This window comes from Haliotis cracherodii, unplaced genomic scaffold (genome assembly GCF_022045235.1).
Source record: "Haliotis cracherodii isolate W230 unplaced genomic scaffold, xgHalCrac1.p SCAF_2, whole genome shotgun sequence".
Lineage (NCBI taxonomy): Eukaryota > Metazoa > Mollusca > Gastropoda > Lepetellida > Haliotidae > Haliotis > Haliotis cracherodii.
The window spans coordinates 66,948,162-66,961,931 of NW_027266275.1; the positions used below are offsets into that span (position 1 = coordinate 66,948,162).

General features: G+C 41.3%; 2 protein-coding genes across 2 annotated transcripts; both read right to left on the reverse strand.

Moving 5' to 3' along the window:
• Positions 1-758: 758 nt before the first annotated feature.
• LOC139469460 (glutathione S-transferase 1-like) lies at positions 759-9,206 on the reverse strand. Its single transcript, XM_071251640.1, has 4 exons — positions 8,623-9,206; positions 5,493-5,551; positions 1,819-1,963; positions 759-1,483 (listed from the first exon to the last, which is right to left on the reverse strand). Exons 1-4 carry the CDS (start codon positions 8,764-8,766, stop codon positions 1,175-1,177), a joined length of 657 nt encoding a protein of 218 aa, XP_071107741.1. The 5' UTR covers positions 8,767-9,206; the 3' UTR covers positions 759-1,174.
• Positions 9,207-9,715: 509 nt separating this feature from the next.
• On the reverse strand, positions 9,716-13,751 carry LOC139469462 (glutathione S-transferase 1-like). Its single transcript, XM_071251641.1, has 4 exons — positions 13,565-13,751; positions 11,200-11,258; positions 10,739-10,883; positions 9,716-10,550 (listed from the first exon to the last, which is right to left on the reverse strand). The coding sequence occupies exons 1-4, from the start codon at positions 13,706-13,708 to the stop codon at positions 10,236-10,238; spliced, it is 663 nt and encodes a 220-aa protein (XP_071107742.1). The 5' UTR covers positions 13,709-13,751; the 3' UTR covers positions 9,716-10,235.
• Between the last annotated feature and the right edge of the window lie 19 nt (positions 13,752-13,770).

Genomic DNA, 13,770 nt, shown 5'->3' on the forward strand with positions numbered 1-13,770 from the left:
GATTTGGTGTAGTAGAACCTGTACACTTATGGCTTCTTGTATAAGTCCCGACGGATGCCGATTTATAGTGCTAGCTCACTGAGATATCATGTCGCAGTTTATCATGAATACCCCACTCAGTCACAGTAAACTGACCCCGAGCCGACCAGTCCATGTTTTTGCCCCAAAACGCCGAGTGCAAGACAGGGTAACAACAAGTACCATCTTTTAACGTCTTTTGGTATGACGCAGCCTCGGATCGAGCTCCGGACCTTCCGCTCTCCGGGCGGACCACCATAATGAAGCCAAGCTCAGGGCGTGATGCTTTAAAACATGATAATGTGCATCTCCAATGAACATTGAATATGGTTTAACCGCGAGAGGCTAAATATTATAACTCTCAGAAGAAAGACTACCAGAATAAACAAATGTTCTCACCGTTCTCTCCATAAAGATATCAAGGATAATATTCAACCAGAGTCACTGGAATTACGAAACTGAACAAAATAAATCATTTCTTAACTATCATAACTAATATTGCTGTGTGTGGCGTTAAACAATAAACAAATAAAACATTCCCATGTACGTAATAATAGTTTGTTTGTTTGTTTGTTGTTTTACGCCGCACTCAGCAATATTTCAGCTATATGACGGCGGTCTGTAAATAATCGAGTCTGGACCAGACAATCCAGTGATTGACATCAGGAACATCGATCCACGCAATTGGGATCGATGACATCCATCAACCAAATCAGCGAGCCTGACCACCCGATCCCGTTAGTCGCCTTTTACGACAAGCATAGTAGCCTTTTACGGCAAGCATGGGTAGCTGAAGACCTATTCCAACCCGGAGTTCTCACGGGTGCCACGTACGTAATAACTGAAGCGGTACCATCAACGACTTGCACCCTATCGGGCACGTGTGGACCATTATTTGGGCTGGTGTAACTCAAGTGCGGATGCCTTAAAACATAAACCACAACAAAAGACAAATAACCATAAAGCTTTTACACTATGCAGTTGCCATCACTTTTTGTTTCATAATTTTATAGTCGACTTGAAAATGTAAAACTGAATATATTCCACGGCATATCAGATATCTCACAATGTTTTTGAAATATATACTGATGGGAAGATACAGGAAATATATAATAATAATAATTAACTCTCCTACTGACTTATTGCTGTGGGTCTTTTACGACGTTTCAGCTCTTTGCTTCTTCACATTTTCCACTATATCAAAAAATGGCTGATTCACTTCCTTGTAGTATGGTAATTCCTGTATTCTCTTGTACCATGCCATGGCATTGGGGTATTTGGACATATCCCCTGGATAGAGGACTTCAGCTGCAAACCCAACTACCACCGCAAAGTCGGCAATGGTGAGGGTATTTCCGGTGAGGAACTTCTTATCCTTGACCAGTGTATCAATGCGCTCGAAGGCCTTGACGACCTTCTCATCTTGTTCTTTTGTCGTCTTAGTTTTGTTTCTTAATGGCAGCATCTGAAATGGGGAAGTGCTCATATGATACGGATTTTCACGAGCTAGTACTCGGGGTATGTTTATTCCCGACACTCCAAAATACTCGGTCATTTATGGACGCAAAGCTACGGGTTACTGTTCAATGCAGGATAATAATTTGACAGAGGACTGCCTGCGTGTTGGGCTGCTGTTACCTAAAGGTACAGAATTCAATTCTCACACGCTCTACGTGAGGTACTCTTGACCTATACGTATCCGGAATCCTTAGGGGATCCTCCAGGCAATAAGAGTCTTTGTTGATAGAGTAAGGAACTGCATGTGATTTACCAAAACTTGCAATATTACATTGTACTGACCAGAGTCTCCAACATGGCTCTGTAGAAGACTCCCAGGTCGTAGTCCAGGAGTCGGTCCACCTCTGCCCTCTTCTGGAGGTCCCGGGGGTACAGGCTGTTGTCCTCACCCCCATACTTCCCCACCAGGTAGCGCATGATGGCGCGGCTGAGGATACAATGCAGTTAAGTGGTTAGTTACAACCTCATACCGAATATAATGAAAGTGGAATGAAAGACACATTTGCAGTTCATTTTTGCAGAATAGTCAATGCACAGAGTTTGTACTCCTCTTCCACAAGGTCAACTCGACAAACCAGTCCTTGAGGCCTTGAGACTCTCCTGAATACCATACGCCATACACTTTTGTCCTACCCATAATTTGCGTAACAAGTCTGTGGCAGTCGTAAGACTATTATACACTGATTCCTAGTCTAAGATATGAAATTTGCCAATAAGGACACGAATGCTGTAAATTTCTCACACAAAAAATCTCATACACAAATCATTTTCCCTAAATGCCCAACAATTTATAAAATTTCAGGAACCACTAACAGGAAGCACTAACAGTTCCCATACGAAAAACAATTCATCCACGTTGTTCACGGGAACATGTTGTACGGGAACGTGGAATGCATGGACTTGTACGTGCACTACATTGGGCTACCAAGACTCATCGTACCGCCACCACCCTGTTGGTACATGTAATATAATAACAGGTGATGTCTCTGTTGTTAACCATCATATAGTGAACAACCTGCTACCACAGGGGATCACATCTGTAAATTCATTATGGATGCTGTCCAGGCGTACGCCAAAAATAGGTCGAAACGCAATATGAACGAATATGTTGAATGTCTCTCAGGGCGAGTTAAGACAGTCGTCAAATGTAGAATGGGCAAACTGAGAAAGGGGAACTGAACTAATCTATTTGTCACTTTACATGGTGATCAAAAATATAGGTACATATCTATCTACTGTGAAAACAATATGCTGGATAACATTTGTGTGACACTTTGGGTGTGGGACGTTTAGGCAGAAGTAGGCACAAATTGGCACCAATTGTGCGCCCCTTCTTGCTGATAGGGCGTAGATGGCCAAGTGATTCTAAGCCGGCGCAATCCGCTGTGTAGAGTTGCGTCCATTGGACACGCCAGAAACCTTTGACCGTTGGCTTGCTTCCCGGTTCGCCCCGATGATGTTTCCAGGTTGGTCAGCAACATACCCGTGCTCGTGGCTCAAGTCAAAGGCGTGCATCACTTCACACTTTCCTCCCACATCAAACTGACACGCCGCGATTTACTGGAATACTTTTAAAAGCGGCGTTTAACTAAGGCTTAATATATATTGATGATCTGATATGACTTAATCATGATCAAATAGCCAATTCTTTTCCAATGATTCATCACGAACTAGAACTAGAAGAGATCAGTGAAACCGCTTCATCTGTTATATATCTAGATCTATGCATTAGGAATTGGTGTGACTATCCACAAGACTGTATGACAAGACGGACGACTTCCGCTCGCCAGTAGTCAACTTTCATTTAATGTCCAGCGAGATACCAACAGCTTCTGCCTTTGGTGTGTACATTTCACAACTTCCAGGTAAAATCGAGCATGCTCTTTCTACAAGGATTTCATAGATCATCATACGACCATTGCTCAAAAGATGTTTGATCAGGGTCTTAACATTCTATGGCTCGGAAAGGTTAACGAAAGGTTGTATGGTAAACATGTGGAGGACATTTCCAAATTTGAAGCATCAGTAGAAAAACATAATTATTTTGACCATATATAACCGTGTTTTTTCAGGTGAACAATTGACTTGCCTTTTATGTGTGACGGGTGCCATCTGTAGGGTAGAATACGTTCACCTTTTAGCGATTCATGAACGTATTGGCACAATGGACTCGGCGTTTAGTAAGAATTCTTTTGATTATGGAAAGGCTTTTGGTTCTTTTATTTATCACCTGTTTGTGAGTGAGTTAGTTTGGTTTTACGCCGCATTTCGCAATATGCCAGCAATATCACGGCGGGGAACACCGGATCATCTGTTTGTGAAATAGAACCCGGAACAGAATGATCAACAGTTCCCAAAATTCCTATTATAGATATGTATATATATATATATATATATATATATGTATGTATATATATGTGTGTATTATATACAAGTGTGTAACAACTACACAGAGTGCATGGGTGCCACTTAGTCCACTAGGATGCTGCTGTGTAAGTAGAATGTCTACACAGATGTCTACTCCATTTTGTTCCGCTTGACACAGAGACAGTGAGGATCAGTGTTACTACTTAGTCACGATTGTTGCTTTCCAAGTCAATTCAATTCAATTCAATTCTTTATTGTATGAAAGGCCACAGGCCCATATACAACGGAGTTACATATATAACATATTTTATAAAATACAAAGTTCACGTAACAGCTAGTAAGCGATATGATACACATAGCCCTGGGACCAACTTTCCTGAATGTATGTGGATAACTACATTGAGTATAAAGACCCAGATACCGTGGAAGTCCAGCTACAAGTCTAGGTCTACACATATACGCCACTATGTCCTACTACACACAAAGACTGTAGTGATCCTACTGAGATCCTATAGCTTTCCAAGTATCTATCTAATCGTCTTTTGCCCATGCATTCCGTGATTTTACAAACACGGCTCGAAAGTTTTATTTTTTTGTCTGTTTGTTGTTTAAAGCCGCACTCAGCAATATTCCAGCTATATGGCGGCGGTGTGTCAATAATCGAGTCTGGTGGACAGACATCATGAGCATCGATCCACGCAATTGGTTGTCGCTGCACTACATATTCCAGCTACATTACGGATGTCTGTAAATAACCTAGTCTGTACCAGACAGTTTTCTGATTGACATCATGGGCAACGATCTTCGCAATTGCTAAAACAAAGTTACGTGAACTTCCAACGACAGTTGGATAGATGCAATCATTTTGCTAACACTCCAAAAGTTTAAGTATGGGTACTAAATCGTCCCACAATTTTCCTAGAAAGGTTCCCCTCCCATAGTTAAACAAGAGCGGTCACCTACCATAGTTTAGCATAGTATAGTGAATATCACTTGCAGAGTAGTTTGATCTAACTTGATCGAACTTTGTTTTAAGTAGTAGCGGCCTCGAACAAGCTTCACTTGCGTTAACTTGATCGAACTTTGTTTTATGTCGGAGAAAGCCCTCAGTCTCGCGATAACGGCCTCGAACAAGCTTCACGTGCGAGATTTCGGACATTTTCCAAAACATAACAAATGGCATTATGTCATCAACAATGTTATAAATTGTTTCTAAATCTGATTTCAGTAATGAATAATGATGAATAATGTTGCAGTGACATGAGCTTTCCAAGGTTATTTTTTTAATTCAGAAAGTTAAAATAGTTTTAGAATCTCAGGATCATAACTGAGTTGTGAAGATTGAGTTGTATTGTTTGCATGCCAACCATTTAAATCTTCACGTGACAGATCAATTCAAGAATAAGTTCTAGTGGTAGCATGTAAATAGTGTTTCAGTCGTCGTTAAATGTGCCGAAGATAGACTGGGTGTTCCAGTCATTGTAAATTATTACGGTCCATTTCAGTCACTGGATGATTGTTCCAGAAGGGGGATGGACGGAAAATCTGCTTTGCCTTGACTTAGGAAATACACAGTTTTGTGACCTCACCTCTCCCACAGGGTGAAGTCTCCATCTACAATTGTTGGGGTAGTGTGATCCGGGTTTATCTGAAATATATACGTGACAGTATTTCGGTTACATCACAGCACGCCACATTCAAGTTGAGGAAAGCCGAAAGTGGCGCAGGACACAGACGCTCACCCCTTTGTTAAAGCCACATTTATGGACATGGTTCTGACAAAAAATAGTTGTTTGACCAATGATACGTTTGCTTCAAACTATCAGTCAGGTAACACATGAATAGCTTTTGATAGTACCAGCAGGAATTAAATTCAGGAGTAGACATTCTAGGATGTCAATCACTGCCACATTTAGCTAAAACGTCATTTGACTGAAATTATGTTGAAGCAACGTTACACTCACTCATTGTATACCATTAACAATGTTTGTTTGTTTGTTTATTTGTTGTTTAACGCCGCACTCAGCAATTTTCCAGCTATTTGAAGGGGGTCTGGAAATAATCGAGTCTGGACCAGACAATCCAGTGATTGACATCATAAACATCGATCCATGCAATTGGGATACAATGACATGCATCAATCAAGTCAGCGAGTCTGACCACCCGCCCCCTTTAGTCGCCTTTTACGGCAAGCATGTGTTGCTGAAGACCTACCCTACCCATTAACATAATTTGGAAATGTACTACTGGACACACTGTATAGGAGAGTTGAATGAATACCGACACAGTAAGGAATCTAGTCAGAATAGGTCCCCATCTAGCCATACACCTCCTTAGCGCCAACTAAACTGATCACTAGATGGTGACAATGAATGATATGGCTTTTTTGTGTTTGTCATCATATGCGGACAGCGTGCTCATGCTGTTAGCCTCTGGTTTGCCTGTCGGGGAGTAGAGTATTTACAAGCTGTCGTATTGACTGCGGCCCAAACATCACCTTGTTGATTACTAGTATTGTGTTCCCAGGTCACAATCCTTTGAAAGTTGGTTACTGAAGATAGCATTTTACCCATGTATGTGTGAACATTACTGTGCGGTGTGACATGAAAGGTTTCACTGCCGTTGATAACAAGGACAGTTATTTTGACTGTTACTGATGCTAGATACATCTACCCTGATGCATTTATTGAATACAATATGAAATACAGATCATACATCACAAGCATAGTCTTAAGCTATAACCTAACAAGAACGTGTATCAAAGTCCACCTATTTCTGACAAAGGGGCTACGGGAGGTCAGCATGGTTGTTATGTGTCAAACCCGTTATCTTTTCACAGTTTTATGTGAGCAAGGGCAAGACTCAACTCACCCCCGCCCCAATAACCTGGGTTATCGTGGTCAGAGCTACCGTTGCTATTTACCACAAAAATGTCAGCGTGTGACTCGACAGTATTCGACTTCGCTGTCGCAACACCTTTATATGTGTCATCACCCTGAAATATATCCTGTAATAAGACCATGTTCAAAGATATATAAAATGCCGATCATATCTTTAATTGCAGTCGACATACTGATTGAATGGTAGGATGGTTTCGAATTGCAGTGGAACGTGGGGCGACAGTTCGAATTCCCCGCGTGGGGCGTGTATTGAACGTGTTACCAATAGTTGGAGACTAACAGGGTGCCGCCAGTAGACTTTCTGCCAATGATAAGCGTACCGAGGTCATCACAAACATCGTCTTCATACGTATTCCGAGAGCCTAGAGTTCGACTTGACGAGGTTTCATTGGTTTCACATAATAATCCATTGATACGCAAACTTATAGCGGGGCAGACGGGTAGCCCAGTAATTAAAGCGTTCACTCTTCACGCCGAAGACCCGGGTTCGATTCCCGACCTGGGCACAATGTGTAAGGCTCATTTCTGGTGTCCCCCGCCGTGATATTGCTGGAATATTGCTAAAAGCGCGTAAAATGAAACTCACTCACTCATCCAACCTTATTCACATTCAGACTTTCACTCATGTGAGTAATTATAAACACGAATTAATTTACTAAGAGGTCATGTAAAAGTATTACTGGTCTTGCTATACAAATAGGGTAGTGTGAACACGATGAATGTTTGCTTATGTGCCAGATGTCATCAAGTCCACAAATATCACATTATTGCATCATCTCTATAGATATCCACATCGAGTGACGGCAACGGGGGACTAAGTCCTTCACATAGAAAAGTTCCTTTAGACATTTCGTTTGACGAAAGTATCCTGACAACATGATTCCACCAATGACGAGATCTATCCCCCTTCCATATTCTATTTTCAAAACCTCTACACAAGTAGTATTGAATAATCCCTTTGCCTCTTTGGAAAAAGAAGTATGCTGTTCACGATGACTGTTGACGAACTGATATTCGCAAGATTTAACATGCATGCAAATGTCAAATTGCTCCCAGGACCTTAATACAAAGCGATAAAAGCCTTTCAATACTCATTAGAAATCTCTACCATAAGCGCTTTTGTACGTACGATTCCGACTTTATCATAAGCATGTGTTGTTTTGTTGTTTGTTTTGTTTTTTGTGGGGGGGTGGGTGGGGGGGTTATCAAATCGTGATGATACCAGGACCGAAAATGTTCACTTTATCAACATATTTATGCTCCGTGCAAAATGTATTTAATTTGAGGAAGGCGTAGTGATGGGCCGTGTTAGTAGCAGACCCATTATATAGATGCATACTTAATAGAACTTCTTCAATAAGAAAGTACAGTAAGGTATTTTCAGCAGCTTCTCTCGCAATATATTCTGATAGGGTTAGATCAGTTTACACTCATCGGTGTGACTGAAGTAAAAAAGGTAATGTTGTCTACCGCCGCAGTATCATTTCAGCTGTATCATGGGATGGTCAGACAAACCAGCGACTGAAAACATGAACGATTGACGCCATCGGGGCATGACATCTGGCCACTTGGTCCTGTAAGTCTGCTCAGTACGCCATGGTACATTGGGGACCTGTTCTTCCCTGGAATCCATGTAGTGTGACAATGCAAGGAAAGGGACATGTGAACTGTATGACATGAATGATACCCAAGCATGTTACGAACAAGGACTGATAATTTGAATGAGAGCGTGACCGCCCCATCCCATTTAGTTTCTTCTAACGACCAGCAGAGGGGTACAGGGGACCTATTCTAACCCGGGTGTCTGTGGGGTACTCACCTTTAAAAACTCGGGGCTAAGATGATCTTTGTTGAGGGAGCTGAGTGGTTTCAGCTCGAGTGGTACACCAAGGGCCTTGGCTGTCATGAGGACAGAACGGCATGGCGGGCTTCCCGGGAAGTGATATAACTGAATGTTCGCCATGTTAGCTGGGGTAACGCTCCACGCTAAACACGCTGTCTATATATGAGAACGTTCGGGATTGTGAAAGCGATGTGTCAACACCCGGGTTATCGGCTGTACAAACAGGTCGAGCGAGGAGAGTACTGAATATCAGTCAAGACTTTAATCGAGGAATTTCAATGCTATTTGGCCTTATTTTGTGCAACGTGATAATTCCTATGGCCCAGCTCGCGAGCAGACATTACTGTCTGCCGTCTCTGTCCAGCGAAATATCTAAACGTTAACATTTATTAGCAATAAACGTGTAATATATAGCTCTATTCAGTGGGTCAATGCATAGTACCTCGTATCACGCCATGTCTCTATATAAAAAAAAGAAACTTACATTATTGTAAAGAGTCAATATATAGGTGGAATAACCTCTGTGATCGCACCCAGGCTGTGCTCGACACAATGGGTGAGTTTGGACAGTCATTATTTCAGCTTTATCACGGCCTGCTTAATGAGACAACTCTGTGTAAAGAAGGTCTTAGCTACAGATATTTACCGCTTTGGCAAAACCCGCGAGCATGGGTATGGTTCTGATAAATCATAAAGCGGACGAGCAGGAATTCGAAGACGCTGTTCTGGATTTCTTCAACACGTAAGGGACGCAACTCTGTGCATTTTTGTTGATATAAGTCATCACAGAATAATTCAGTAATTTGTATTAGATGCATCCAAACAATTTACAACCCTGTTTTTGTTTGCTTTTTTGCCTTTCATCCCAATTAGAATCAGATAATCGAAACTGGTTATTCTCTGTCTTTGACGTTTTATAATAAAAATAGCTACAGTTCTGACATTTGTCGTTACGTTTGAGGCTTCTGCAAGTTGACAGTCCGGAGTTAAACGATGGCTTCTTAATGCAATATAATTCCAATGATTACTTTCAATCTCATTTTATACAAAATCAATATTGTTCGACATCGTTACACCATAACCGAAAATAGCCAAAACGAGGCTACTGACTAAATTCTTAAAAGAATGGGCTGCGAAACGAACCATTCCGGAAAATGAATTTTATGACAAGAATAGAATTTGTAAATAATGCCTATATTATATGGAAATATATAGTGTGCAGAAATATGACATAAGGCTGTGATTTTATGGTAGTCTTGATAATAAACAGTAGTGTATACATAGGAATGAAGATATTACACTATGTCTCTGAAATATATACTGCTTGGAAGATAACGTGAACATATATCAGGGGACGCGTTTGCTTGACCTGTCATCCAGTATTTACTCCGAAGATTACTGTTGGTTTATGAGCAGTGGGGCCACTAACATTGGATAGAGCAGATACTGAGAGCACATCCTTGCTTTGTGTAGATGAATGATATAATTACTGACACAAGATGTAATTCTTCTCCTGTATTGTTAATCATTATCTTATGTCATCATCAGTAAACTTATGGATCTGCACATAATACTGTACCATTAACATGCTAGGAATTTTCAGCCACTGAATTCTTCATTTTTTCCACTAAGTCATAAAACGGCTGATTCACTTCTTGGTAGTATGGTAATTCCTGCATTCTTTTGTACCAAGCCATGGCATTGGGGTGCTTCGACATGTCACCTGGATAGATGACTTCAGCTGCAAACCCAACTACCACCGCAAAGTCGGCAATGGTGAGGGTATTTCCGGTGAGAAACTTCTTATCCTTGACCAGTGTATCAATACGCCCAAAAGCCTTCATGACATTCTCGTCTTGTTGTTTTGTCGTCTTAAGGCTTGTTCTGCTTCTTAAGGGAAGCATCTGAAAAGAGAAAGAGTTCCCATGCATAAAGGACGTGTTCTTTTGTTTGAGTCCACGGTCTTCTGTTCCACAGGATTCTCCGTAATCCCGATGTGATGGACTATAAGAGTCTCTCAGTATGGTGAGGGGGGTTGATAAGTTAGGGAATGTGAAATGATAAAGTGATTGCAAAATTACACATAATTTACCAAATTGTCCCACATGGCTCTGTGGAAGACCCCCAGATCATAGTCCAGGAGTCGGTCCACCTCTGCCCTCTTCTGGAGGTCCCGGGGGTACAGGCTGTTGTTCTCACCCCCATACTTCCCCACCAGGTAGCGCATGATGGCGCGGCTGTGGATACAATTGTGTCAAGTGATGAGAGTTACAATATCGTAAAAAAACCATAATGTATATAGTACTGAATGAAGGACTACTTGTAAGCTAAAGTACATTACTGTAGATTAGTCATTGTACGGAGTATTTCAGTATGCATCCTCGGAGCACAGAGTCAACTCGACAAACCAATCTTAGAGTTACGAATGTCATAATACCACAGACAATACTTACAATAGCTTTAGCACGAAGGCTGCTTTATGAGTTACCATTACCACTAGAGTGGATACTTGTACAGGTGAAAGGATGGGCGGTCTACTGTTGTGCGCCTTACCTCTCCCACAGCGTGAAGTCTCCATCTATAATTGTTGGGTTGGTTTGATCCGGGTTTATCTGAAATATGTCCGAATATAACTAGTGAGGGCTGTACAGAAGTTTGGTTTCCCCACAGCGCGTCTGGTTAATGGATGAGGTGGGAAGTTGGGTGTTGTGGGTGACCAAAAGTAACGCAAAACCGCAGCCGTTTATCTTTTCTTGAAAACCACATTCGCGGGTATGCTTCTAACTAAACCAGCGAGCACAATGACACTGAATCTAGTATTCGAACCCTCAACTAACCGATTACTAGCAAGAAAGGCCATTCTACACACGAATTGCTGTGCCTTATACCCAACGCCCTACCACCGAACTGTTGAAGCCTCGTCTGCATGAGGTTTGACAAATCATAGGTTTCTTTAACACGTCCCATTTTAATTCTGGAATCCCATTTGTCCACAACCTCCCCATTCTGTGGCCGATCTCGGCAAAAAGGTATTTACAAAATTCAATGTGCTGTCTTCATGGTTACCAAGGAAGATTAAATAAGAAAAAAACGTTTCAAAAACTTTAACTTTAAAACATTTATGTCGCCCCTAGGCCTGCCCAGAATGATTTCCTTTGCTCAAAACTCTTGTTTTTTGTTTTGCAATTGTTAATTCAACTAATTTGCGGACGAAATATTTGACTCACGCCAAAGATTTGTCGAATTAAGTTAAAATGTATTGAATTATGTGTCATGATACTTGTAGACACACCGTTATGTATTTGCAAAACAAAAGCATGAGTTTTGTGCAAAGGAAAATATTCTCGCCCATGGGAATTTAATTCAGGGGTAAGCTTAGACATTATGGGAATTTAATTCAGGGGTAAGCATAGACATTGTGATTTACATACAGTGATGTTCAAGCAGAGCTCATCTCACTCACAGTATGTCATAAACATACGTTAGAAATGTACAACTAGAATTATTATTTGACAGGGAACTTCGTACATAGTTTCCATTGTTTCAATTTGTATATGTGTTTAACAGAGGCTCCTGAAATAATTTTGCATGAACAAACGAGGTTATGCAAAAGTATATTTGCATAAAATAAATAATACTTGACATACAAATTGTAGTGAACGTTTTTTCATGTTATGTCACAGTGTTTACTAATATCACATTGCTGGATTTCTGCAGACATCCAGTCATCGCGTGACAGCAAAGTGGGATGTTTGCTCACTTGAGAATATTTACACAAAAATGCACAAATACCCATTTGTCCGTGATATATCAAATTCGAAGTACAACGTTATGTTGTTAAAATTGGCCCTGAACACAATATCTGATAAGGAAGAGAATATAATTATGGTATTAGCACTGATAGGTGTAAGAATATACTATGTCCATTCTTACATCTATCACTGATAATTACCACCCACCCACCCCATTTGCCCAGTGTCCTTTACCTATTACTTAACTATGATTACTCCAGTGTTGGCTTCCATTGTCTATTGCTAATCACCTATCAGCGCCAATCATCTGCTGGCTTACTTTGTTAGCTTGTACTCTTTGTTAGTTTCCACCTTTTGTTATCTTAGTAATTTGTTGTCCTTACATGTTCATATATATATGATATCTGCCTCGTGGCATTCATTCACCTGATGTAGGAGTAAGCATATACTCTGAAACGTTGTGTTCCTCATACTAAAGAAGTTGACATCCATATATTCTCTTCCAAATGTGAATCACTTCTAAATGCCGGGATAGAATAGGTCTTCAGCAATCCACGCTTACCGTATTAGGCGACTATGCTTGTCGTAAGAGGCGACTGACGGGATCGAGTGGTCAGGCTCGCTGACTTGGTTGATGCATGTCATCATATCCCAGTTGCGTGGATCGATGTTCATGATGTCAATCATTGTATTGTCTGGTCAAGACTCAGATTATTTACAAACTGCGGCGTCAAACAACAAACAAACAATCAAAACTATCGAATAGCGATGATACCTAGAGTATGCGAAAAGGTGAGCGTATCCTGCCCCTCCGGTGGCCTCCGACACAAAGACATGCAAAGGAAACTTAAGTAAGCAAATATAGCAATAACAGTTGGTAAGTTCAGCGGCTGAGGCGCAATATATGTCACTGAAGTGATAAACTGAAAATTGGTTACCGCCGCAATCAGTAATATTTTGAGGTAATCACGGCCTGGACCAGAAAACCAGGGACTGATAGTATGGACAACGGTGCCCGCCATCGAGGCATGTCACCTAGTCATCTGGTCCTTATCTAGCCTGGACTGATACTTTTGTGTGCGTGGTCACACGATCTGATATAGTTTCCTTTCACGACCAGCACTGGGGTGATGGGGACCCAACCCGGGTCTCTGTGGGGAACTAACCTTTGTAAACTCTGGGCTAAGATGGTCTTTGTTGTGGTAGTTGAGTTGTTTCAACTCCAGAGGTACGCCAAGAGCCTTGGCTGTCATGCGGACAGAACGACATGCCGGGCTTCCGGGGAAGTGATACAACTGAATGTTCGCCATCTTAGCTGGGGCCACGTTCCACACTAAATTTAAACACGCTATCAGGTTCCCAGCACGTTTGA